The sequence below is a fragment of the Leuresthes tenuis genome, unplaced genomic scaffold (assembly GCF_036924035.1).
Source record: "Leuresthes tenuis unplaced genomic scaffold, fLeuTen1.0.hap1 SCAF_7, whole genome shotgun sequence".
NCBI lineage: Eukaryota > Metazoa > Chordata > Actinopteri > Atheriniformes > Atherinopsidae > Leuresthes > Leuresthes tenuis.
In genome coordinates this window covers 9,339,675-9,367,005 of record NW_027325361.1, presented here as the reverse complement: position 1 = coordinate 9,367,005, position 27,331 = coordinate 9,339,675, and the positions used below count along the sequence as shown (strand labels likewise).

General features: G+C 40.8%; 1 protein-coding gene across 5 annotated transcripts; it reads left to right on the top strand.

Annotated features, from left to right (window-relative positions):
- The first annotated feature begins 1,595 nt into the window (after positions 1 to 1,595).
- Positions 1,596 to 27,331, top strand: rfx2 (regulatory factor X, 2 (influences HLA class II expression)). Of its 5 annotated transcripts, none has more exons than XM_072389153.1 (18): positions 1,596 to 1,784; positions 13,283 to 13,391; positions 14,200 to 14,289; positions 15,665 to 15,747; positions 16,282 to 16,552; positions 17,530 to 17,604; positions 18,532 to 18,713; positions 18,894 to 19,013; positions 19,941 to 20,062; positions 20,382 to 20,500; positions 22,570 to 22,682; positions 22,817 to 22,968; positions 23,269 to 23,366; positions 23,638 to 23,787; positions 23,911 to 24,119; positions 24,220 to 24,373; positions 24,480 to 24,522; positions 25,310 to 27,331. In XM_072389153.1, exons 2-18 carry the CDS (start codon positions 13,284 to 13,286, stop codon positions 25,426 to 25,428), a joined length of 2,208 nt encoding a protein of 735 aa, XP_072245254.1. In that variant the 5' UTR covers positions 1,596 to 1,784; position 13,283; the 3' UTR covers positions 25,429 to 27,331. The 5 variants fall into 5 exon arrangements, with proteins under 5 accessions (XP_072245254.1, XP_072245253.1, XP_072245257.1 ...); XM_072389152.1 differs by having other exon boundaries at positions 15,656 to 15,747; XM_072389156.1 differs by lacking the exon at positions 14,200 to 14,289 and having other exon boundaries at positions 15,656 to 15,747.

The following is a 27,331-nucleotide window of genomic DNA, read 5'->3' as shown; positions in this document are numbered from 1 at the left end:
AGTTGAATCATATTCAGAATCTCAAGGCCTTTAAAACTGTGGCAAAGCTATACAATCAAACAACCTAGATTTCTATGTTTTTACTCCATAGTGTTACTGTCCCTTTTTATATCTGCAGTGGAAAGTTCACATGTTACTATTTCCTGTTTCTTTGTTACCGCTTTGTGTTCAGTTAACATTTGCGTTGACAACTGAGACTCACCTCTGTTTCACCTTGCCGCAGAAACCATTTCTCCTCAGTTCATCAAGATGACTGATAGGGATTTCTATTCACCTGACAAGCCAGTGTTATAATATAGATTTATGCCTCCATCTTGTGCCCAAAGTAGAAACTGCAGGGTGACGAGATAGCATTGTTGCAAAGAGTGATTATATTTGTGTATGATATACAGATGCTTAAAGTTAAAAACTACAAACATACCACAAATAGATGTAGATTTATTAGAAGAACAGAAAAGTTCAAAAGGATGAAAATACCAGTTTTAAAACAACTCAAAATAAGTGCAGCTATTATTTAGCACAAAAAGAAATAGAAAAAAGAGAGACAGAGATGCAAATTTGAAGGGGTTTTGACATTTCAATCAAAAATTAGTTTGAATATAAACGTATGAAACACATGAAGAAGGCAATCAGATCCAATAAATCTAATATAGGTGTATTATAAGGTAAAGAGAGAAACTGCCATGCGACTGAGGATATATGCAGCCACACAAGCCACGTTTATTACATGTCAGTAAGTTTCATTTGACTGATTTAGTCGGACGTTTGGTCTTTAAAATACAAAAGTGAAGTATCAGCAGAGCCAGAAGTTTTACTAAGTTCTTTGGCCCTGTCTTGTAGTAAGGCAATGTTCTGAAACAAAATTTCAGAAAACTTTGTTATACAAATACTAAAAACCATGGAATTAAAAAAGTATATTTTGTGATTATGTCAGCTGTTTCCCCTCCCTAAATCATGGTTTCTAGGAAAATGTCTTGACAAATTTGAATCCCTGAAAAGTGTTTCCAAAAATATTTCCAAATCACCACAGCCGGGACCACGTGCACAAACTAAACTTCCCAGTTTTATTCCTTATATTTGTTCTAAAGGTTTTAGAAATATGTTCCCATCATTCATAACCTGGTTTATAGAACCTTTTTATTCCAAAAACATGTTTTTTTTTTGTTTGTTTTGTTTTTTTAATTGAAGTCATGAAAATAAAAACTAGGGTTCATTAAATATCTGTGCGAAAAACTGATGCCTCTAATTCCTGGTGTTTAAACATAACATTTTAGAAAAAAAGGAAAAACTTGTATGGTGTATCTGTACTGGGATTTTTATTTTGGAATTTGTTTGTATCATGTCTAAAATTAATTAGTCAGGTCAAAATTGCGACATGTGATACACGGGAAAGCTATTTTAGATCATAGATACTGTCCGTGTCAATCCAGGCATTTCAAGGTTGATATTTGGTTTAACAGGATTTGTAAAAATTGTGGACTTCACCACTTCCAAACCTAATATCGCCCTCTAGTGGTGCAATTTTAATTCACAGCTTTATTTAACTGGGCGTAGCGCTCTCCACTTAGCCCCTCCTTTATATAGTGAGAGCCCTGACGTAGGCATTCGAGGGTAGCAACAGTTGCCTCGAGACCCCGTCGCGCTATAGTGACTGTAGCCGTGGAGACAGTTACTTACCAACGGGCGCAACACTCAGCAACAGCAGCAGCATCTGGAAGTCACCGAGCGAGTGGAAGAGAGGGGAAAGAGAGCAGTGCGAGTGCAGAACTTTTCTCAAGGCAAAGGTGACTATATGTCTGTAGAATTTAGAAACCGATTTCTTCTTTAAATTAGTGAGCAAATCTTTTCTAACCGAACGAGTCTTGGTTACAAACTGCAAAACTTTCCCTTTCCCTTCTTTGTGTCATCCGCTCCTAGTTGCGAACGGCTTTCTTCTCTTCATTCAACAAACGACAGCCTTTTAATGTCCGCCGGTGATCTGTTGCACTTCAGCTACACTTCGCTCACACAAGGCGGTGTTGTTTGTGTAACTCTAAACTGATTCAGCATCACTTTACACTTGTTGCTACGTTGTGTTGTGTGTACCGAGACGTGAACGCACTTCCAGCTCAGTCCTAGCAGGATGGATGGTCAGGCGAGCTTTAACTCGAGTGCAGCTAATGCTAATTTGGCAGCAGCCATGAGTGCAAGTTCGCTCTTGAGTTTAGACGTGTGTCGCGCTGTCAGCGGCAGCTCTCTCTTGTTGTTCACAACGAGGGCAAACTTCAGTCTCGAAGCGTCTTAGAACCGCGTTTAAACAGGTGAAAGTGCGGCTAGCTAGCTTTAGCACCGTTGGTTAAGGAGCTCCAACTGCTACCAACGTCCGCTTCAAGCAACTGTGAACTCATCACCACGATTACTTTCATGGCAGAAGGCAGATTGTCAGCTCTTCTAGGGCGTTTTTCCACCCACAGTTTTGTCGTAAATAGGATTCAAAATCATTACTCAGTCGACCACTGGCCACTTGTACCAGCGTGGTTACGACATTCACTGTTACATCGACTCAAATCCTAACGTTTCCATTGGTCTGTATTTCAGAAGATCAAAATGAAATGATATCTGCTTATATAACGTCCGATATCAGAGTGGAACAAGGTGGTGTTTTACAAAGTTATGAAGTTTTCGATATTTCAACTATAACTTTAATGAGAGGATATGTAACAGCTAGGTGGTGCTACTGTTTGATGGTTCTTTTAATATTACTCTGGTTTATTTGTCGTGTATTATACTGTTTTGTGTATTTTAAAACTATGGCCAGCTATACTTAGTGCACCTGATTTCTATTCTTACTGCCATCACTTCACAAATAATTAACTGCTAATCCCTACAGTTTTACCTAAGTCATATTTATTGACCAGACCCAAAAGCAAATTGTGCGTCAATTAGCAAGTTATTTTCAGTGACACCTTCATTGTTCAAATGGTAGGTCTCATTAATGTTGTTTGACCCCTCTGATCATTCTGTGCTACAGCTTTAAAGAGCAACAAAGGATAAAGCAGACCCCCTGTGATTTTAAGTTCCCCCTTTCATTAGTTTTGCTGTGTTTCTGTGGCTGGTTTTTACAGCACTTGCCATTTTACTCTCCTTTTGGGATCCTGTCTGCCTTTGTCCCTTGAGAAACATTAATTCTAGCAAAGTATCTTCTCAGAGACATCTGTCAGGTGCTCGGTCATTTGTATTGTTTACCACTGAAGCATCGGAAAGAATCTTTAAAGCATGAAAGTGTCTCTAATTAATGCCCTCATTTGTCGAGACAAATAAACGGAATAATGAGCTTTTTAATATGTATTTACGTATAGTATTTATATTGATTAGAAAGGAAGTTAAATTATGTAGTTGATGAAGAACAATGGCTGTCTCCTTTTATTTGAAAAGTGCCAAAAAGTAGGTCTGAATACAGTCTTTAATTAATACATAGGCTGCGTAATATGTCCATTTTACTAGCTCTTGAATAGAATATTTGAGGGCTTGTTTATTAGCAATTCTCAGAGAAATTAGCAACTAATTAGTCAGACAGCTTTTCATGGTGATGAAAATGAAATGATTAAAAAAGGTAAAAGATAATAACAATGATATGACTGTGCTTAAACTGTGTAACCCCCACCATCCCCACCTCTCAATTTGAGCGTGACACTGTTATGTTTACATGGCAACTTGATATACAAATACACCCAAGTCATGGAAAGAAAGGGGTTAGAGTGGGCCAGGGGGTGAAATGTTATTCTTTAAAAATGTCAGTGTTTTTAATCAGGTTATTCTCGTCTCCCTCGTTGTCACATAAAAATTTATAAAGGGAGGCCATTTTTAATTTAGTTTTCTGTTACAGGTTACTTGTCCTCCTGTCAGTATCAATGATTTTAGTGACCTTTCATGGCTTTAGTAGCATAGCCTGCAGCCTGTGACTGTCATGCTTTAGTTCATATCACCAATATGGGCCAGACTGGCCTGTCATTTTCACAAAATTACACTGTACTTCCTCTGGCTTAACTTTCTCTCCTCCAGCCATCTTGTGTGACACCTTTAAAATTACACGTATGATATCATCTTTAATTTTTTAAAAGTAGTTGTTTCAACTGTTACTCGTGTGCCATTTTGAGTGTTAATGGACCCTTCTGTGTACAGTTCAACTATCAATAGGACAGCTGCAGTGGTCTCTTGGGCAGCGGGTGACTTGACACAGCTTTTGGTCACATGTTCTGTGTGTGTGAATTTTCTGTGTGCATATATGAGTGTGTTATGTTGGAGTGTGTGTGTGTGCTTGCTCATGCTGTATTTAGCAATCTTGTTGAGGCCCACTGCTGCCCTGGGGAGAAGTTCTCCATCCAATAGCCCACTACAGATATAGACGTGGACCTGATTACTGCCATCCATTTTTTTCTGCTGCTGTTTACAGTTGGTCATACGAGATAGAACTGCATTTACCTCCTGCTATTATAAGTGAGTTGTTTGGCGTTTTCACGCGTCGTCGTATGAGTTTAACGTCGTTTTAATGGTTTCTCCCATAACTCCAGTCAAAGGCATATCAGGAAATCACAGAGCAAAACACAGAGGCTGAGAGGAAAATGCCCTGTGGGCCTTGTTAAGTAGAAATTAATAGTGCCATTTGTACACATGAAATGTTTCAGTTTTGTAATCTTTATAGCTCATTTGTTAATAACTTAAAAAAAGAAGAAGAAAAAAAGAGGGGAAAACCACCAGTTATTTATTAAAAGTAAAAAAGTTGAAGTATCTAAATGTCCCTATGGTTCCTGCATTAGTTCGTCCATCTATAAAGATTCAGGAAATATTTGTGGGCTCTGCTGCCAGGATGCAAAGCAACAGCTTTTGTCATATCCTTAAAAATGCTGTCAGTTATTGGCACTTGTGCGGTGGTAACAAGTTGAAACTCGCTGTGAAATAAAATGTTTTTCAGCCCGTCTTCACTGTCTATGCGTATGTGTCATCAGCAGCATTCTTAACATTCCACCTGTTTGTATCGTAGCTACACAACTTGTAATTAAATTTCCTGCCACAAACGGCAGACAAGGCAGTGATATTTGTGATATTTGCATTACAATGACTGCCCCCTCCTCCCCCACTTCTTTTCACGCAGGGATAGTAGCAGACCCCCATTCGTTCCTCACTCTCTTTCTTTTGTGGAGTTTTAGGCTAGAGATGGTTGTTCAGCAAAAACTGAGGTGAAGTGTAAACCTGGCAGAAAGTAATAAGCAAATACAAGATTAGTCTTGTCCTTTTTTTTAAAAAAATTTTTTGTTGAAGTGAGATTTGTCGAGATTAGCAGGGAAGGAATTTGAGACACTATTTTTAGGCTGATGGTTTTGTTGGATCTCCAAAAGCGCTCTTCAGATAACGTTTAGGGATTAGATTTTATGGGCAGCAGCTGCAGAGGATGCACAGGTGGAAACGGATCTGTTTTGGCTTAATTGCGGAAGCCCCAATTAGACCAACAGTTAGTTGTGTAATGGCAATTATTTAAGATAATCATGATCAAGGTTGCATAATTGTCTCCATTCACTTGCTTGAAAACAGCTGGATGAAACCAATAGAAGAAAAGTCTTCATTCCCCATTGTTTTTTTTTTAAGAAAACCTTAAAGGCAGACATTTTTAGAAGGTTCTTGGATGTTTTTAGTGGGAATGGAGAGTTCTTGAAGATCAAGACGAAGATCTAAAAAAAATGGCCCCATACAAAGTAGGGCTAAGCTGATTTAAAAAAATTTTTGGTCAAACAAAATAATGCAATTAAGAATTTGTCTCTGGCCATTTTTATGTCACTATTTCACCATAAGCAGACCAATAATGAAATAATTCCCAACTCTTATAAAATAATAACAAGTGGCACTTTACTGAAAGTGAATACTAAACAGAGAACAGCTTAATGCTGCAGCACTCAATATGTTTGGTATTAAACAGCAGAATTATATGTTCATTATTTCCATACAAATCAACAGTATTCATCATTTGCTGTATGGTTTCATGATTTCCATCTTGATGTAAATTACTGTGCAACTGATCCATCCTGTGTACTTTGATGGTTAATGTTCCTTAGATTACCCTTAGTATGATTCGTGAAATTGGAGTAAACGGCATGTAAATCATAGTTTGCATTGGAAGGGGAGTTCTGGCAAGGGGGTGTCAACTATATAAAAAATCATTATCACAGTTACTTTGGTCAATAGTTGCATCACATTTATTAAACACGATTACTTACTATCTTGTTGAACATTAAAGAAATGTGATTATTGTTCCTTTTACAGAACTCCTTGGGGCTTAAGGTTTCCAAAAAGTTGAATTGATTTCTACCCTCCAGTCATAGTGATTTGTGCAGAACTAAACATGTGGCATCCTAGCAGGGTGCGAGTTTGGGCTTTTGGGGGGGGTCTGATGATACACCGCGGTGCACTGTATTTGTAACACAAGACTAAATGAGAGCATCTTTGTGGAACAGAATGTAGCACAATGGCTTTTTATGTCACTTATTTTCTTAATTGCTGGAAACCAAAATTTTGATCAAAAATACAAATTGATTTAGCCCCACAAGTCGCTGAATAGAAGATGATTAAAGATCTGTACCATGTCCCTCATCTGTAGTAGTACGTGGATGTGGCCTAGGAGCCTGTACTGTACCTGTACTTGTAAGTCAGCTTTGAAGTGTCGCTGGTTCACTTCTGACTCGGGTACATTCCCACAGCAGCTAAGTGAATATCTAACAATGCATATAAAAGTATAGCCTCATGACCAATTACGGTACTACTTTTGGAAAATGAAAGCAGGAGAAAAAATTGGTGTGTGGACAGTTAGGGGTCTGTTACTTTTAATTTCTCTCAAGACTTGAAACAACCTAAACTCATTAACTTTTATTTATACTGTACATATGACATATAGTATATCATAGTAAACACATAGAGATTGACCAGGATGACGTGTTTAAATAGCTGCTTTTTGATTGGGATTGTTGTTTCCTCTTATGTAAGTTGACGCCAACACCTCCCTTTTTACAAGTGTGCAGAAGTCGGAAAACCTGGGTTTGGTTTCCAATTTGATTACCGGTGTTGTGACACCACTTAGCGTGGTATCAGTGGTTAGTTAGGTAATCTAGGTTACAAAAAGATAGTATGGGATGGTTATGCTGCACTGTTGACCACAAAATGGTTAATACAACACATTACAATAAGCTAATTCAATGACCGTGCTAAATGGCAACTGTTGTCAGCAGTGTTATTGAATTAATCGTCATATGCAGAGTGCACCTGTGTGTGAAACTGATAAACATGTAATACTTCTTTGGAAAGCTGGTGTAGTATTTGCGGGATAAACAACAGAAACTTGAATCTGTCTTGGATTTAAAGCTTTAACTGATGACTCATTGTCTGTGTCAAGTAGTGCCTGTGAAAGCATACTTTACATACAGCATGATGATTCTCTGAGTCATATATCTGTTCAGTGGATGCTTGCCAAGAAGACAGAGTCCTCAAGTGCAACATGATGCTTATCATAGGTTCATTGGTCAAAATCAAGGTGGCACGCTGCCAGCATCTGAGGTCATCTGTGCAGAATGTGCTTCCATGGGAAATAAAACTCCCAAGTGTACAGGTCGAACACAGGGGCAAGCAGCTTTATACAACATTACAGGGAGTGTTTTGCAGTCTTTTGTTTGATTGCTGTATGCAAAGATTTTACATAAAAATGTAAGAATTACTTAGTCCAGGCGATGATATGCATGCTGGGAATAAAACTGATATTATGCAAGAATCACAACTGTTACCTAAAACTATCTCACATTGTATCCTTAAGCAGCCAAGACATGTAAGTGAAGTTCCTTCTTTCAGTAATCAGTGTGGCACTGCGGAAACACATTAGATAAATAATTATGATGGAGACAGATGCCCACGCATGAGTATAGTCTGTGACCATCTTTCCTCTTTTTCCCGCTCCTCTCCTTTTATTTGTGTTTTCTATTTTTAACTTTTCGAAAAAACTGCAGTTTCAACTCTTTAGTCTTCATCTTGATGGTGAATGTTAAGGATAAATGCTGGGGTTGATGGTGGGGGCGGTGGTGTGTGGAGGGGGGATCTGGAAAGGGTTAGATGATGTAGGGCGTTGGGGGAGGAAGTGTAAAGCTTAGTCGAACACACAATCTCCATGGCAACAGTTTGATCTTTCTCTCTGAGGCTGTCAGGCCTGCAGTGCACATGGTGACGGAGTGGACAGGTTGTGCTGATGACCAGAGGTGGGGAGGGGAAGAGTATTCTTGGATCAGAGACAGTGGTCGGTGCATCCTTTCTCTGCCAACCCCCCCTTCCAACTCTGCCATCTGCAGACCCCAAGAGCTGCTTTGATTGGATTAGCCATGAATTAATGAGACAGGCTTGAAGAACAGCCTCTGTTGTGGAAATCTCTTATCATATCTTAATTTGCTCTTTGTGTGAACGCGTGCGCCTGTATGATCCTATAAATTCTTTTAATGAAATCAAAGCTTAATGCTTTTTTTCAAGCCCACTAATGACATTGAATTTGTATGAAATTAAATAACTGACTAATAATTGACTAAATGATCTCTCAAAATAGGGCGCATGCGTTTCATCCCACCCATCTATATCTACCTGTTGCATTTTGTTGGTAGATATATGAATGTGGGATTAAAAAAAAAAAAAAAATCTAAATATGCAGTTTCACTCCAAAGATGTAACTTTTTAAAAGGCGAAAGTGTTACTTAAGTTTTATTTGATATATTTTACTGAGATGGAAAAAACATTGCTCTGCTCAGGCTGTTTATCGTGTCATTTGCCTGTGAAACTTTGGAAAACTCTTCATTTTTGGAAGTTTATTTTCAAGTGGCATGCGTATAAAGAAACCTTGAAAAATAGTCTGTTGTCTCCTTAATGACTTAAGCATTCCTCCTTCTTTTGACCACCAAGTAGTTACAAAAACAGAAAACTTTATCCTGTCCCAGTCAATCTAGTCTCAGCCAGTTTAGAGTCGGTACATTTTTATGCAGCTTCGACACAGAAACAACTCCTGGTCCCCCGGTGTCTGAAATTAATGGCTTACATAGTATTTATTGTTGTAAGTTTCTACTTAGCGTGAGATAGAGGGATCAGGTGGGGGATGGCATTGTTTGGTTTGGGAAGTATTCTGTTGGTTGCATAGCAACAGGCTCCTGGAAACGGGAGTGGACGGTGTTGCCAGTAGCAACCGTTGTTGCTCTGCAAACAATGTGGGCCAGTACAAACATGAGCCAAGACTGTGGGCTCCTGCTTTTAATTGAACATCTGTATGTGTTTTTCTTTGATTGAGCCCTTTTTAATTTAGATATGTCAGTGACATGTTTATATTCTGTTTTTATCCTTAACATTATAGACTGCAGGATTAGTGACGGTTTGTGGGGCTATTGGGTTGTTAAAAAGTGACTTTTATTGTTTCTGTTTAGCTTTTGAAACTAAGGCATTTAGGGGAAAGGGGGGCTGCTGTTGTGGTGTTGAGTGCTCGTCTGGGATTTGCTCGAACAAACTTAGGCTTGTAGACTGGATGTGAAATTAGACGTGTGAACTTGTCTGAGTTAGAAGCAAAAATGGATTGGCTCCTAATAGCAGACCATCATGTGCCTCCTGCTGTGTTCTACCTTTGTGCCTTTCTAAGCTGCTGGTGGGGAATTTGTGTGGCTTTTAACCTTCCCTGAACACCAAGCGGAAAGATTCTTCTAAGCCCTCATTCACTCTCTTTCTCTCTCCCCCCAACTCAGTGATTTGACACACTTCGCCATACATTTACGCCAGTGCTTTAATGGGTGACAACATGCAGGTCAGTGCTCTGGTTTGTGATCTCCTGCATTCTGACTGTCCCACCCTCTCATTAAGCCAATGAGGCTTGTGTCACTTCCTCAGTTGAAAATGACGGGTTTGTTATAGTAGTATTTATAACTCAGCTGACACTTGATTTCCAAATTCTTGGCTTAGAAAGATGCTGCAGTATCATGGCAGCTTTTTAAACCTTCAACCGTTGTTAGCATTGTTCTCATAATAGACATCTAGTACTTTACTGACACACGAGTCAGGAGTGTGAAGAAACATTTTGATGGAATATGAGAGTCGCCACATGCAAGTGATAATTGTGCTCAGTGCTGACAAATAAATTGAACATTGACACAGAGGAATGCTTAGGGAACACTCAGTATGGGTACCTAACTTGGACCATGTTTCTGTTTGAAGATTGAGGCATATCAACAGTTTCGACACAGGCGTCCTCCACTCACTCTGTTAGTCATGTAGGCAGAGCTTTGTCTTTGTCTGTAGCACGCATGGAAGCTGTCAGTGGTGGCACACCCAAATCTGTAGTTTTTCTGTCTTAAAGGAACACTAACACCCAGAAGTACCCTCCAATTCCACATTTTCCACAAGTTGCTTCTCCTTCAAACTTAAGAGAATCTAGTTTAGTTTATGATAATTGTTTTTTTTTTTATTGATTGCTGAGGGCCACTGAGTAAACCGCAACTCCGACGTTTGTTGTTTTATGTCAGCTGCAGCATAATGTGGCTGCCTTAAGGAGTTGCTGCAGGATCTCAGAAACATGTCTACTGTGTGGAAATATTCTAAAGAGGAAGAGTTCAACTGCTGCTGGTCTGTCATCTGTCATTTTTGTGAGTTGGTAGTGACAGATTTTCATTCAATACTAATTTGGATTGGCACCTAAAGTTTTGAATACAACAAGCTCACCCAGAGGTTCTACTAAAGCAACATGCGCTGGTGGAGGCTTTAAAGAGAGAAGTTCCTGTGCATAAGCGATAAGGCAAGAAGGATTACAGAGAAGGTAATGTGGTAAAGAATAGAGGTTGTTGCCCTGCCCTCACCACCTACAAAGTATTGATTTGAATTACTCAAATTAACTCGTGGTGGGCAGTTTGCAACTGGATGCTGTAGGGAAATGCAAGTATTGAATTTAAACTCATTCTTTGATTACTTGGATCTGTTACAGGGACAAACAACTCTTTATCCCTTATGGCATTTTTCCACCCCATGGTATGAAATGATCCACATAAATAATCCACCATCTCTCACACCCTGTATGTTAACTGGTGCAAAAGGCCTCTCACTATCTCCTTTGTCTTGATGTCATTGATGTTTTTAGGTTGTTCCGTTCACACCAGTAGACAAAGTCCCATCCGACGCACGTCCAACAATGGCTGTGTCATCAGGGAACTTCTTGATGTGACTGGTGTTGTGTCTGAAGTCCACTGTGTACACGGTGAAGAGGAAGTGGCAGAGCGCTACTCCCTCTGGGGCCCACATGCTGCAGAATAACACATCACACACACAGTGGCGAGGCCTCACATGCTGTCAGTTAGTGAAGTAGTCGATGGCCAAGGCAGCCGAGTGATCTCCTCCATCTCCGCTCAGTTTAAAGAAAAAAAAAAAGAAAAAAAAGAACAGAAAACCATTTACTATCATCATAGCAGGACAGCTGTATTTTTCATGCCGGTGACATACCTACTGCCTGAGCACTATACTATGCTGAAAAGTGGCCGATTTGAGACAATATGATGACCAAAAAATGTTTTTACTGTGTATTTAGCTGAGAATCACTTCTCTGACACATATTTGCACATGTGAAAAACAGGCATCCCTCTAAACTCTTTAGTGTCTGGGATACATTCATGCCTTCAACATGATAAATGGTGTTATCCTGTGTCATCAACGTCCCTAACTATTAAAATGTTCCACAGAAGAGGATGTGACATCTGTTTTGGTGTGAGCACAGCATTTTTGTTGGAGCTATGGTTTGATCAAATGTATTTCCTCTTCCCTTTCATCACTCCTGGGGCTTCCTTGATCCGGACTCGGGTCATTTTTGGATGTTTTTGTTTTTGCCGCCTCTGACTTCAGTTTATGAGCTTATTGATGAAGTTATGAGAGCTTTTCAGAGAACTTGGTTTGATGCAAATGATTCAAAGGGTCCTGCATAAGAGCCAATCTTATTATTATTGTATTAACCTATAAATATTCAAGCCCATCATTAGAAAAAAGGAGCCCAACTTGCTTTTTTGTAACTCATTGTGCAGCTTATTTCAGACAAGCGGCATTTAACTGATCTCTTCCGGTGAACTGAAATGCCATTATTTCACATGCTGAGTGTTATGACTAATCACAGCACGTCTGGAGCAGGTTGTGTCTTGTGGCCCTTCACTCTAATGCTCCTTATGACCACAACTCTTTCATTTTCCTACTGACTTTTTCTGCAGCCCTATGATTTCTGCTTTAAACTACTGAGTGCTCATCAATTCAACCCACCCCCAGTTGTGCCATATCTCCCTCTCCCTCTCTCCCTTATTTCAGTCCTCCTCCCCCTCTTCTCTTTGTGGTCGCACTCAAGAGTTCCTGAGCAAAAAAAAAAAAGGTGGGGTGGGGGTGGCGGGGGTGTAGAGGAGTGAACATGGTGGGGTGAGGGGGGGTTGAGTTGGGGTGGTGGTTGTCATGGATTCCTCACCATGGCAACCGACAAACGTTTACAAAGCATTGTGGAATTTCCTCATATCAGCTGGATTATTGGAGCCCTCAGAGACTGGCTCTCATTTGAAACAAACTCTGGATATCATCAGGACCCTGGCAGGGACTGGAACCCCACTGCCATCTTTTTCCCCTTCTCTTTTTGGAAAGAGTGGGGAAGTTGTATTTTTTCAATTTTTTCCCCCTGCCTGCTCCCCCCTTGCAGCTCCATTCTTCTCTCGTCCCTGCCTTGCTCCCGCTCTTTCTCTCACTGTCTCTGTTTTAAAAAAAGAGCTTTTGTGCCACTCCAATTTTAGCTTCCCTTTGCTATGCTGTTCACATTGTCACCCAGTGGACAGCATATTGGTGGCAGTGGGTCTGGTACCCCAGAGGAACTAAAGTCCTCTTGGTAATTTGAGCTCCTCTACTGTAAGTTTTCCACATGGGCCTGTTCTGCCCATCTGTGTGATACTGTTGGACTGCTTATGTGGCCATTGATTAGGGCCAAAGGTGGGCAACCACTGTGGCTCTGAGCGCTTTGGTGACTCAGCTTTACTTGGCAAAGACAGAGAACCGCTGAGGCCCAATGAATGCTCTGGTGGCTCCACAATATAGGGGGTGGGCTGTGAAAGCATTTATTTAGCATGGTTAGCCATGTGTAATAGTCTTATTCTTTTCTTTTAAACTTTATTTTTAACTGTAAAGGCATTATTATCATGATTTTATTTTTGTGAGGTATATAATTCCCCCTCTTCATGCCTCCCAGCATGCAGAACTCAGAGGGAGGGTCAGATACCACGACCAGCGTGACAGCGCTACGGACATCATCATCAGCCCAGGCTCCTGTGGTACAGCCCGTCCCAGCTTCCCAGCAGGTAGCGTAACACCTCTCCCCTTCTGTAATGACAGAATCACGTCTGTAGTGACTAAATTCTTCAACCCAAGGCTTTTCAGTCCTTAATTATATATAAGAAGTCCTTTTGGTGTCCAAACAGAAGACAGTGCAGCGTCTTTGTAACAAATTCTCTCCTTAATGCACTTACAGCTCATTCACTCACTCAGAAATAAGTCCCACCAGGAATGGATACATTTAAAATAAAATTTTATTCAGATTTGTATCTCATCAGCAGCTAAAGCAGCAATCTTCAACTCTGCCAACAGATGCTTCTTGTATCAGTTTACCATATGAAGGGGCTGCATGATAGCTGAGAGCTTTGGGTGCATACCACATGGGTGCAAATGCTCTCAGCAGCGAGTCCCCTGTTTGATTGGCTGGCAGGACCTATAGTTCATATAATTCACATGCCGTCTTTCCACACACTTACTGCTTGTCTCCGCTGCTCCTTTCTTTAAAAAAAAAAAAAAAAAAGGCAAAGAGAGCAGGTAGGATAAAGGCAAAAACTTTTTAAGGATAGTCAAAACATCTGTTTTCCTGACTGTGGATCTCACTGCTCTACATTTCTGCTAAGGACTGTGTGTCAGGCTTGAAGAAAAAAAATGTCATCTTTACTTTTCCCGAAACTAGGCTTAAAGTTTAGCATAAAACAACCACAAATGCTTGAATTAAGGCACTTTCCTGTGTGTTTTGCATGTTGTTTTTCTGCTGTATGTGTAGACCGGTGTGTTTGTGTGAGATTGTACGTGCATACCTATGTAATTCAGTTATGTCTTGTATCCACACAGAGGGTGCTGGTTCAAGCCACAGGCTCAGCTCAGAAGGGAGGACAAGTACAACAGCTTTCAGTACCCAGGGTCCAACAGGTCCCTCAGCAGGTACACAGTACTGTGCATACTTGTGCAGTGCTCTGAAAATACTTGTACACCTCTTGACTTTAATTCTAATTCTTACTTTTTGAATTTTTCCCGAGACACATATAGTATTTTACATTTAAGTAAGAATATGGTCATATTTTCCTGAAAAATTTATATAAGCAGATTTGCCAGAACAAGAATATAGTCTGTCTCTCAAAGATTTTTTTTTGTCATTTACAAATATTCGTCAGCTGCTCACATTGATTCAAAATTTTACATTCAAATTAGATAACGGTCCGTCTGAATAGTTGATAGTTGAGCTTTTCAATAAAAACAGAAACCAGATGGACCAACTTAAAGTCAGTGGTTAATGCTTTCCCATTGAAGAGAACAAAAGTTGTAATTTGTGAATGATGGTGCAAAAAAGGTTTATTAACACAAGTGAAAACTGTGTTTCTAAACTGCTGCTGCTCGTATAGAAACTGCATTTATTGACGTGGTTGCATACAGCAGATGTGAGTTATACATTCGTAAATGGATTTTTACTGCATGGAAGGTTTGATGCACGATGATCTCTTAGACTGCTGCTTCAACTCAATAGTTAATATCCACTCAAGTTATGTTTTTATTTGTTCTCCCTTTAATTGTGCTGGGTAGGTTCTGCGCTGGCTCTATTTCACTTAAAACCTAAGATTGCAAATCTTTAGGTTGTCTGTATTTTTGCACTAATCTACGCAGGTCTTTAAAACTGAGAGTTGGTTCTTTGGCTGTCTAAATACAAAGACCTGGTTAGGGATTTATTTACTGCTGTATTATTGTTGATGATAATGACATTTTTCTTGGTTTCTCTAATGTCTCTATTCAGTTTTGGTACCCGGTGATTCATAGAAACCTGTTGCAAAGTTGAGTGGTGTTCCTGTGGGCTTGAACCAAATCCCAGTAGCTCCTTAGTCTTTTGACCATTTTCATCCTTCAGTGTTTCATGCATCACCAGTTGTCTGTATGTCAGTTTTGTTTTTGGTAAATCGTGCATATGTATGGCTCTAAGTGGGGATCAGTTTAATTATGACTTTGCCAATTTTGATCAAATGTACAAATTAATCCACGTGTTTTAAATTCTTTTTGCTGATTTCAATGTATATTAAAAACATTTTTCTAACAGGAAATTTAGGAAACTCTGCTGTACACAACAGACGTTGGTTGGTTTAAACACAACCGCTCCTATGTTTAAACATCAAATTATATTATTGCAGGAGTGTCCTCGGGCAAATGACTGGGAATAAGCTAAGGGGTGCACATTTTTGCATTACATTGCATGTAAACACCTAAATGTTTACATGTATTGTCACCCTTGAATACTCCTTATTTATACTGTTGCCTTTTGCAGGTGCAGCAGGTGCAGCAGGTGCAGCATGTCTACCCATCTCAAGTCCAGTATGTAGGAGAAAGCGGAGATGCTGTATATACCAATGGAACAATGTGAGCAAAGTTATATCATCAGGTGTTTCACACCGACATGTTGCTATAGGCTGTGATGGTATATTATTTTTGTCTTACTTCAAAACAAAATATAGATCCTCGAACTAAATAGTTTTTTCCTTTTTAAATCGCAGTACAGAACCGCACATATTTGGCTCCACTCCAACTGCAGAGTCATCTTGAATTATGTATGAATGAGTGCTGTGTAAAACATAATGACAGCTGAGACTTTCAGACCACTTTTCTCATCATTTTAACTGTGTCACAACCAACTCCTTTTAAAGTGGCTATAATTGCAGTGCCAATTTTTTTGTTTTTCCTCCCACAGTTTGAATGTTTGATATGACTCCAGTGTGAACAAATATTTTGATGACATCAGTGAGATTCTTCTCCATGTCAACACAATTATGGATTATAGCAACAGCATTCCTGTTGTATTCCAGTTTTTTTTTTTTTTCTCATACATGACACAGAAGTCGACTTGCATCAGAGGGGAAATGTGTTTCCATGCTAATTACAATAATCTCTCCCCAGCCGAGCAGCCTACTCCTATAACCCTGAGACTCAGCTGTATGGGCAGAGCAGTGGAGGAACCTACTTTGACTCTCAGGCTGGTGGGACTCATGTCACCACGGTGGTCTCCTCTGCCAGTGGTGGCGTGCCCCCTCATGGCATGGTTGGAATTGCCATGGACGTGGGCAGTAGCCACATCATCTCCAGTGGCAGCACCTACCTGATCCATGGCGGAAGTATGGAGGGAAACCGCAACCACATATCACACTCATCACGCTCCTCTTCAGCTATGGTGAGCAACACCTGTCCCAGAGTTCCTGTGGTACTCCACAGCACATTTTATATATGTATATGTATATATATATATATATATATATATATATATATGTGTGTGTATGTGTCCTGAATGACCATTTTTTTTAAGGATTGTGCAGTCTGAGTTGGGGCCTTGTAGCTCCATATGAACACAGAGAGCAGAGTAGGGCAAGGCCATGAGCCTGCAGAAACGGGACATTGGCTTAAATAATTCAACGCTGCCTTGTTTCAGGGGTTTTCACAGGCACTTGAGCGCCCTACGAAACAAAGCAACCCCTGGGGCTCATTACCATTTGGCCAAGAGCCCTCTGGAGCCTTCTTAAGGCTTGGAGCACTGCCTGCTTCTTTTTCCTTTTCCTCCGTCCCCAGTTTGGCTGCAGCACCACATATCTTTTCTTTTTTGACTTGATTTTCTTCTACAGCTCCACAGAATGACTCACGTCATTCGACAGTCTAACTCTTTTTGTGCTACGATAGAATTAAATGTCATTGTATTTTGTACTTAAGTCATTGTAACAACTTACTCTGCCTTTTTAGTTTTATACATATTTTTACATTTGATAAGCTCTGGTATGATTGGCATTGTTGAACCTCTGTCCTAAATTTTGAGGTGACCTGTGCCCCTGTTTGTGGTTCCTATTTGCATACATTAGTATGTCTGACCCTAAGCCTTCAGTGAGCAGCTTAACCTTATGAGTCTCTTGATTTGCATGCTTTTGTCAGCCAATAATGGATTTGGCTACAACACTGACTGATTTTAATGGAAATGCAGAGATCTGGCTGCCCGCTAACAGTCTGATTTCCTTTATCTTTTTGTGTCCTTTCTGTCTTCATTATATCCCTGCTTATTTCTGTCCCCGTCCCTTTTCCTTTCTCTCCCTCACTCTCTGGCTTCCTCCCCTTTCTGTGTCCACTCTATTTTTTTTCTGTTTTGCATGCTTCTTCTTTCTTTAGCTTGAAATGGCGATTGAAAACCTCCAAAAGTCTGAAGGAATTGCAAGTCACAAAAGCAGCCTGCTCAACAGCCATGTAAGTCAACGAGAAACTTTCTTTGGAGAGGAAATGGGAGGGAAAAAAAGAAAGCTGTGGCTGAACCTGTAGGCTCTGTGTTCTATTTGTGCTCTGCTCAGTTGAACACACAGACTACTGCTAACTTACTTAATCTGCACTGTTCCACTGACATGCATAAATGTCTCAGTCAATTTTCGTCCTTGATCTGAACTTGCATTTGCTATCACTTTTCCCTAAGTGCAGATCTTGTATGTGTGGCTTGATACTCTGCATGAACTAATGTTGGTTTATTTTTTTTATTATTATTTTGAGATTTCTAGCATTTTCATCTCCAAATACCTAAATATGTGCACCCATTGGCAGTAGATTTTATTGCAGTGTAACTTCTGCTCTTCCCAAGAGGCTGTCAATCAATTGTAAAATAAATAAATACGTTTTAAGTAGCATTTCTGTGCAGAACATTTACTCGCAGAGGGAAATATGAGGTTGAGATTATTATCCTCAACTTCTAACCACAGTTGTTGTCTCACCATTTCAAAATAGTTTGTCCAAATTGCGTTTAAAGTACTTTCTTTAAACCCAATTTGCAAAAGGAGAGTTTGAACTTAGTAGATTCTTTGATAGTGCTTTTACAGGCAACACTAGGACAGAATAATGAGCCTTGGATGTTTGAAATTTCACTCAGCCAGCAGTTTCTAATACGGCAATCACTTACTGCCTGAATCAAGAAAATAAAGACCTAAACATAGCCTCGTTGGTAGAGCAGTGGTCGCTCTGGTGTTTAAAAATAGGAGGGTGTGTGTGTGTGTGTGTGTGTGCTCTGTCTTTTGATGTGATAATAAGATTCACTGCTTCTCTCTTGCTGGCCAGGTGACTATCACACAGTGGAGTTTGTCCCTTGGGGCAGCTGATTGTGCGAATGTGTCCTCTTTTGTGTATTTTTAGCTCCAGTGGTTGCTGGACAATTATGAGACAGCAGAAGGAGTGAGCCTACCCCGATGCTCCCTCTATAACCATTACCTGCGGCACTGTCGGGAACAGAAACTGGATCCGGTCAACGCAGCCTCCTTCGGCAAACTCATCCGCTCGGTCTTTATGGGCCTGAGGACCCGCCGCCTTGGCACCAGGTAGGAAGAGCTTGTTGCAGATGCTGATTACAGTAATCACACCGTCATTATAAATGTGATGAGTGTGATGATGCTCATAGGCATTGGAGACTTGCTGGTGGAAGGGGGGTAATGATAGTGATTACACCGACGGCAAGGCTTTTCCTCACTGGTTTCCGGCTTTTCTCTCGTGTCCACCAGAGGCAACTCAAAGTATCATTACTATGGCATCCGGGTGAAGCCAGACTCGCCACTCAACCGGCTGCAGGAGGACACCCAGTACATGGCCATGAGGCAGCAGCCTGTCCATCAAAAACAGAGGTCAGCCCTTTCTCGTCGTGTACCATCTATGTCCTCTTCCATATTTTGTGTTCTTTGATGGATGTTTCTCAACGTTCAGCTGTTTTTCTGCTCACTTAATGCCTTTTCTTACTTGTTTTTTTTTTTTTTGACAATTACTTTTTGATGTTTTGTGATGTTCATACGTAAATCAAATTTTGATTATGACACTGATCTTTCAGTGTTTCTTGCTGTGTAGTGTATATGAACTTTTCTTCCATCTTTTCTTCAGACACTAAAACATTACCACAATCAACAGTGTACATGTCTTTCCATGTGGAAAAACCTGGCCTTGTTTGTTTACCCGTGGCAGGATGGCTGTGCTAAAGTAAATAAGTGCAATTCTTAGTAAGAGTAAAAGTGATGGATTCGTCCCATCATTGGATTAGTAACACTTAAGCATTACTGTTTTAGTGGGTCAGGTAATGGAGCGGATGTCTTCCAGTGAGAAGATTGGTACTTAGAAGGAGCTGAGGGTGAACCGCCAAAGTGTCACTGAGCTAGACACTGAACTCCACTTTGTCCTGGATGTGCTCATCGATGTGTGGCTGAAAAAAATGAGTTCATCACAACTTCTGTTTATTTGACTTTCTTCTCCCATTATTCTAATCACAGACCACTCACAACTATACTTTCAACTACTGAGGACAGCTGTGTGCGGGATATAGATGAGTTTTCACTTTGTAATCCCACCAAATCAAAAATCACCCAAAAACAAAACCTTTCCACTAATTATTTCATTAATCAGCCCAGGTTTGCGTCAGTTTGTGCTCATGTGGGAATTATGAAATTATAAAATGTTCTTTTTAACTCTTGTTTTACTTGTTTTTAAATTAGAATTCTTTCTTTTCTCTGCTCTCCTAAAGCTGCACACTAACTTACATGCCCTGCCCTCGTGTCTCTGCACAGGTTCAAACCTCTACAGAAGGTGGATAGTATGTCTGACAGCCTGTGTGGGAGCTCTCAGCACTGCAGCAGCACTCCAGAGCAGTCGGTGGCTGCTCAAAGCCAACACCACCAGCAGTACATAGGTGAGGATGAGCTGCCATTAGAACTCGCAACTCTTCTGTTGTCCAGTTTTTTGTTTTTTCTTATATAATTTGAAGTAATTGATCATATTTGGCACAGTCTTATGTTTGCTTTCCACTTGTGTAGAATCTAAACGTATACCATGAAAACCCAGACTGATGGGGTAAAAAAAACAGGCGTCTTATTTGTGTAGTGACATACTATATGAACCTACCATCTTAACTAATACAGTTAACGCCGTACACTTCATATAAAGGTCGATTTGTATTTCTTTGAGGATCTGTGGGTGACGTCTTTTTTTTTTTCTTTTTTCAAATGCAGATACATCTCACACCTTGCCTCCATTTCCTTCTCCTGACTTGGGCACGCAGCCTCTGCCCGAGCGCATCAACATGACTGACATCAAGAAGTTGCAAACAGTCTATAGAGACCACTGCGAGGTGGGTTCCATCCCTGTAGAACTTTTAAAATCTACATGTTGAGCTGGGGCTACACTTCTAATCAGAATATCTGTTAACTGTGAGAAGCATAGTGACAGCTGAAAGATGTATAGCATGTTAAATATAAAATATGTGTTCTGCTGAAAATACTCTCTAAGAGATGCACCATGTATCCCATGTTTGTCCTTTCTAGAAGAGATTAATTGGGAAACCAGTCCTCAGGTGTCCTGTTCGTAAACAATGATCTAAGGTGTTTTAAGAAAGAGATCCGGAGAAATGGTGTATTACATAACATCGTTTTACTCATAGTTCGAGTATAATTCATAGTCTCATCATCGAATAGTAAATTAGAGTCGGCAGAGGACGAAACACTGGCAATGAGGAGTAGAAATAATACCGAACATCAGAATTTGGGGCTTTACAGACAGGAGAGAAGCTGCGATTAAAGCAGCAAAGCTCTGGCTTCATCATATTATCCCTGCCCTCCCCTTGTCCAGCTTCTCCACACTCCCTTTGTTCCGGCCGTCTTTTCATCTCTGTGCAGCTTTCAAGACATGCCAATTAACCTTTCAGCGCGCTGGGTGGACATCTCGGTGTCTTTGTGGTGGCCTCCCCTCAGGCCTTTGTGTTGCCTTGTCTGTGGACAGGCACATGGGCTCCTGTCTTTGTCTGCCAGGGCATTTCTGTCACTCTCACAGCTCTCGCTGCCTCTGAGTGTTTAATGTTTATGCATTTCACTTTTTTTTTTTTTTTTCTTCGAGCCTGCGAGCCAGCAGTGACCTGTTAAGACATTATCACCGACTTTTAGTTGATTTTAAAGTGGCATTATTTAAAGTTTCACCACAAAAAACACAGTTTTATATTTTTTGTCTCAACTTTCATAGAGTTAATGGCTTATTTTAAAGGGGCTGTCAGTGGATCCTTATCAACCATGGAGTGTGTCTACTAATGTCATGGTAACACCTGATGCCAGAACAGGTCTCATTAAAGTAATGTGCACAAATGATTGAGTGTTAAATAAAACACTCTGTAAACCACAGTAGTTGTTGTATCAGTGCACAGACATGAGTGGTTTCGTTCGGGGAAGCTCTGCCGCAGGCTGCTCGCCTGTCTGTCTGTGACTCTGCATGTGAACACGTGTTGTTTCTTCCACACTTTTTCTTTTTTCTTTTTTTTCAAAGCATGCTGTTTTTCTTGTGTGGGGGAGAGAAAAACAGGGGAGGTAAAATGCTCTTGTTTGGAGGGAATGGGAAATTCTCCCTTTTGTTTTGGAGTTCTGTGTTTGACCTGTTGCTGGGGGCAACCGTAAACATGGTTCCCATGGCAACGACCAGGGAGGAAGCAAAAACCTATCATGTGATTGAGGCTTACGCTGCTGTGTAACAAGATCCAGCAGCAAGTGCATGTCCTGCCAGATCAAGAGAAGAGAATCTCTGGGCACAGAGTGAATCGTACGCTTCTACTCAACAGACGTGCAATGTTGAGGTTTGCTGAGCTGTTTGAGACCAGCACAGACAGATTGTCCTTTTCGTCAGATTGAATGTCCTCTGGTCTGATGGACTGCCTTTAACTTCCCTGCAAATGAATGTGCTGAGGTTAAGGGTTCTGAGCCATAATATCATTTTAGATCAAAAGCTTGCCACTGCTTCGTTTTGTTTACTTATATCCAGTATATGCAGCTTTCAAAGAAGGCTCACACATACAACAGGAAGGAGGAAGTCTCATAGATTAGTTCAGGTCACTGACAGTAAGCAAATGCATGCACAAATGTGAGACTGAGTTCTGTGAAGGCATTCAAATAAATATTCTTTAAAAAAAGCAAGTAAAATGGAAAAGATAGTCCAGCTGAAGCCTTAGACGTGGCCAGTGGGATTCTCCTGATGATTAATGTGCAGGGAGCTGTGTTTGAGCTGGCTCATTGTCTAACCAGGAGGGCCGAGGTTGAGCGAGAGGCTGCCTGCCCGCCTGCCTGTAGAAACTTTGTTGTGTGTCTGGTTGCCATGGTTCAGCTCTGTATGTTTTGTCCCTCCTCCCTCTTCCTCCCTCCCTCCTTTGCTACTCTCCGGCAGGCTACTTTGGATGTGGTGATGAACCTCCAGTTCCACTATATTGAAAAACTCTGGCAGACCTTTTGGTATTCAACACCGCCATCTAGTGATGGAAGCACCACCATCCCCAACAGGTCAGATTACAGACAGGAAAAGGCTTCTGTGTTTACAGCTCATGACTATATGATCTTATGGTGTCACCTCTAAAGCTGAATTCACCTGAGTTTAGAAAGACGGCAGTATTTACCCTTTTTTTTTCTGTGTGTAGTGATGATGACGTGGAAGGAATGATTTCCAGAGAGAAGCTTGTGGCTCTGTGTAAATATGAACCAGTCAGACTGTGGATGAGGAGCTGTGATCACATCCTCTACCAGGCCCTGGTGGAGATCCTCATCCCTGATGTGTTGCGTCCTGTTCCCAGTAAGTACAACTGCTGCTTTCCTTTTTTTAAATTTTTTTTTAATCGTTTTTAAAGAAAGATGCCATTGATTTGAGAAATTCATTCAAATCATGGAATTCAAAATAAGTTGCCCAAATCCAGACATATGCAGACTTGGAACCATCTTTAGTTAGAATGAATAAATCCATGAAGCACAGGATGAATTTAATGTATGACACCCTGGAGTCCTGACACAACACCCAGCGTGTGTTTTCTCAGTATTGCCGTTTTATCCATGTATATATTTTCAGTTTGTAATCCAGGCTGTTCTGTTTCCTCAGGCACTCTCACTCAGGCCATCCGAAACTTTGCCAAGAGTTTGGAGGGCTGGCTGACAAACGCCATGGCCAACTTCCCTCAAGAGACCGTTCGCACTAAGGTAACAAGAATATTTCCCTCTTCTACTGTTTGTTATTCTGTATGAACGCATGACTTATGTATGGAAGCTGTCTGCTGCCTTTTTCTTCTTTTTACATCTTTAGTAAGTTGCAGACTTCAAATGTTTCTACATGCTAATTTTGTAAAATCAAACACCCATCTAATGTCACAAGGCCTTTTACTTACAATCATTGAGGTGAATTTACATTTTTAATCTGGACTTATTTTGTAGAGGTGTTCTTGTCACGTTAAAAGGGTAAATATTTTTGCAGGTGGCGGTGGTCAGCGCGTTTGCTCAGACTTTGAGACGCTACACCAGTCTGAACCATTTGGCGCAAGCAGCACGTGCCGTCCTTCAGAACACCTCCCAGATCAACCAGATGCTCTCCGACCTGAACAGGGTGGACTTTGCCAACGTCCAGGTAAAGCCGTTCGGCAGCTTTCAGGTCATTTTAAAGTGAGGATTGGGTTTAAATGTCGGCCGTGCGTCGTCAGCATTGTGTTTGCAGCTAACACTGTGGCTGTGTGGGTTGTGTCTTTAACAGGAGCAGGCGTCGTGGGTGTGTCAGTGTGATGAGAGCGTGGTTCAGCGTCTGGAGCAGGACTTTAAGGTCACCCTGCAGCAGCAGAGCTCTCTGGACCAGTGGGCTACCTGGCTGGATAACGTGGTCTCTCAGGTTCTGAAACCTCACCAGGGCAGCCCCAGCTTCCCCAAAGCTGCTCGCCAGTTCCTGCTCAAGTGGTCCTTCTACAGGTACGGGAGTGGAACACTGAAACTCAGTGAAATGCAGTAGTTTCCAATGTGATCGTGAGTCTGTGAGACACCATTTCATGGATTACTTTCCTTTCTGTAGCTCGATGGTGATCAGAGATCTGACCCTGCGCAGTGCTGCTAGTTTCGGCTCCTTCCACTTGATCCGCCTGCTTTATGATGAGTACATGTTTTACCTGGTGGAACACCGCGTGGCTCAGGCCACTGGAGAAACTCCAATCGCTGTTATGGGAGAGGTAAACGAGAAGATCTCAATGAGGAGACATACTGTCAGAATACTTGAATATGATTCAATGCGTAAAAATTTTTTTGACAAAAACTCTCGTAACACTTGAATTACAGTTCAGTGACCTGAGCTCTATGATGCCATCTCTCATGGAAAAGGGTAAGCCTTCATCTTTAAGAATTACGTTTGGCTCTGGGTTTTACAAGCATGTCCCAAAAAATGCAGATATTCTATATTTTACAACATTTTTCTTATTGGCATTAAATCCCAGCTCTCTTATCATATTTATCAGAGTAACACCTTTGCTTTGGGTGATTTCTATTTTTTTTTATTATTATTTTTTCATTATTAGTGAACATTGGTGTAAAAGCATAACGCTGAAGGAAATGACTGAATACATTTTACATTTTTTAAATTCATTTATAACATTTTCATGCCACTTTAACCAGTGTCAATGATCCTCTACCAAAGCCAGTCCTGGCAGTACCACAGCCAGGGCAAATTTCACCATAACCTCCTGGTCAGACATCTCATTTCAAAGCCACTGATGACTTGTTCATGTTGTTCTGCATCCCCACACACCTGAGCGTCAAATGTCTCGAATCATTTGGAGAAATTTGTTCCACGGGAACAGTGTTTGTTGAAAACTACAGTGGACTACAGTGGTATGAGGGAATTATGCAAGCTTTTCTAATGATGTTTGGCTGCTACCGAAGACACAGCTTTTTAATGAGCGTCTTCAGTAGCAGCCACTGGGCTGGGAGTGGAGATAAAAAGTATGGGGCAGTGAACTGTCATATCACAACAGTGACTTAATAAAACCATGTTTATCTTTTAAAATCCTCTCCTTTCTGCCTACAGTCATCTTCCTTTGATCCTTGTCACGTAACCTCAATACCATTAACCTCCACGGTCACCAATCTGTTCTCCCCTTCTGTGCCACCAGATACGCCGTTCTCTGAGATGAGTAACTTAGGCAGTGACGCTGATGCGACCAGGGGACCTTCTGAACCAGCTGTAAAGAGGGAGCGGATTGAAATGAGCCACCCTCTGCAGGAGATGTGAGTTCTGTCTGCAATCCACAGGGAGCAGCATCTCTCTGAGAAGTGGCGTTTGGAGCCTTAAGGAACGCAGCGGTGTCCTTTTTTCTGCAGTCGGTGTGCAATGTAAATAGAAAAGAGTGTAGCAGCGTTGGTCCTCCCCTCACTAGTGTTTATAAGGGCGGTGAACCTTTCTTTTTTTTTTTTTTAACTCACAGGGGTGTAACACAGCTCTGCTTGTTTCTGTTTTTGTTGCAACTGTGAAAACAAATAATTTTTGTGCAGTACCTTCTTATTGGATATATAACTTTGAGTGGTGGTGTTTGTGATTCATCTTCTCTCTTTTTTTTTGTTTTGAATTTCAGTTAGCTGTGCCATAGTGTAATTTGAGTGCCTTAGATCGCTAACTTTGAAACCACCACTGCAGATGTCTGTCCCTCAGCTGTGCCTCTACCGCAGTATGAATGTATCGTCTCCAAACCTCAAACATTCGAAGCACCTTTAACGTTGATCAGGTGTTGATGTGCTCTTCTTGTCTCTTCTGCTGCAGCTCGTAGCAAACGCATGAAAAAGGGTAAAAGAAAATAGGAACAAACAGCCTACTGACCCAAAGGACTTTTCCCCTCGGTTATTCCCACCAGCTTAGTCAAACCCAAGCTCTGCGTCAGGCAGCTGGACTTCATAATGTGGCTGTAGTCAGGAAGGCAGGGAGTAAGACGTTGGTTCGTTTACCTCAGATTTCTATGCTGTGCTCAGTTTGGCTCTGATGACATGAGAAGTACTTAAAAAAACAAAAAAACAAAACAAAAAAAAATGTAGCCTCTGTTCTGTGTCTCACTCCTGTAAATAGTTTTCCATGTTGGTCTCAAACCTGTGACGGCTCTAAAAGCTGTTAGGATACATGTACAGACCTGTGGTAGTTCACTCAGTCATCACAGAGTTGGAATAATATCCAGAGTAATCAGTTTAATGGAGACTGGATGTTAAATACAATACATGTCAGAGCTTTGGACCTGTAAACCAAAACCCTTACACAAATAAAGGATCTGGTTGGCGTCTGAGCCAGCACACGCTCCCCAGACTTCAGATACTTTGACCTCATGCTGTTACTCAGTTAAAGTCTTATATTCTGTTTGAAAAAGATAGGAAAATTCGGGGAACTTGTTCATGATAAATTATATATATATATATATATACACACACACATATAGATACATACATAGAACTTTATATGATGTAGAAAGTGCGTGCTCTGTGGCCTAATCGCTCTTCTGATGCTGTACTTGTCTGGTCACATTGTATCAGAAGAAAATGCTTCAATGTGTAACTGATTAAACTGGCATGTTTGATTAAATAGTTTCCAATCCCAGCTGTTAAATGTATAAAATTTAGTCATTCAAATTTAGTTAGTGGTGCTGCTGCTGCTCCCCAGTAAACTATTAAACTGTCCCAAGAAAAGATCCTATTTATATGAACTAATCTGATTTGATGGATTTCCGCTTTGTGTTGGAATCTGTTTGGTTGTTTAATTCTTACATCGTCCCCCACCCCAGCCCCCTCCTTCTTCCCCCCTCCAAGATGATTTTGTTGTAGCAATGAGAGTCTTTGAGTTTGACTTATTTAAGGCTTTTTGTAACTTGTGCCTGTCACAGTAATTTGCCTTAAAGTGCTTTGGAAAAAAATAATTTCTATGTGTACTTTGTAATGTTTTGTAAGGCTGTTTTAGATCTTTTGGCGGAGGATTATTTTTTATTGAACTAGGTTCTTCTTACAAGTATACCGAACCCTTATTTTTGTGTCTTTTTAAACCTGTTCTTGACTACACTTTAACTAGCCTACGGACAGATGATGGTCTGTAAAAAAAACTGCATAGTTCAGCTGTATTTTGTACTTGGTCACAACGTGTAATAAACTGGTGGAAACCAAAA

What these genes read in the sequence shown, in the direction of transcription:
- rfx2 (XM_072389152.1), top strand. Translation starts at nt 13,284, where the DNA reads ATGCAGAACTCAGAGGGAGGGTCAGATACCACGACCAGCGTGACAGCG. An exon ending in CACGCTCCTCTTCAGCTATG is followed by an intron (nt 16,553 to 17,529) that starts GTGAGCAACACC and finishes TTCTTTCTTTAG; the next exon opens with CTTGAAATGGCGATTGAAAA. An exon ending in TGGACTTTGCCAACGTCCAG is followed by an intron (nt 23,788 to 23,910) that starts GTAAAGCCGTTC and finishes TGTCTTTAACAG; the next exon opens with GAGCAGGCGTCGTGGGTGTG.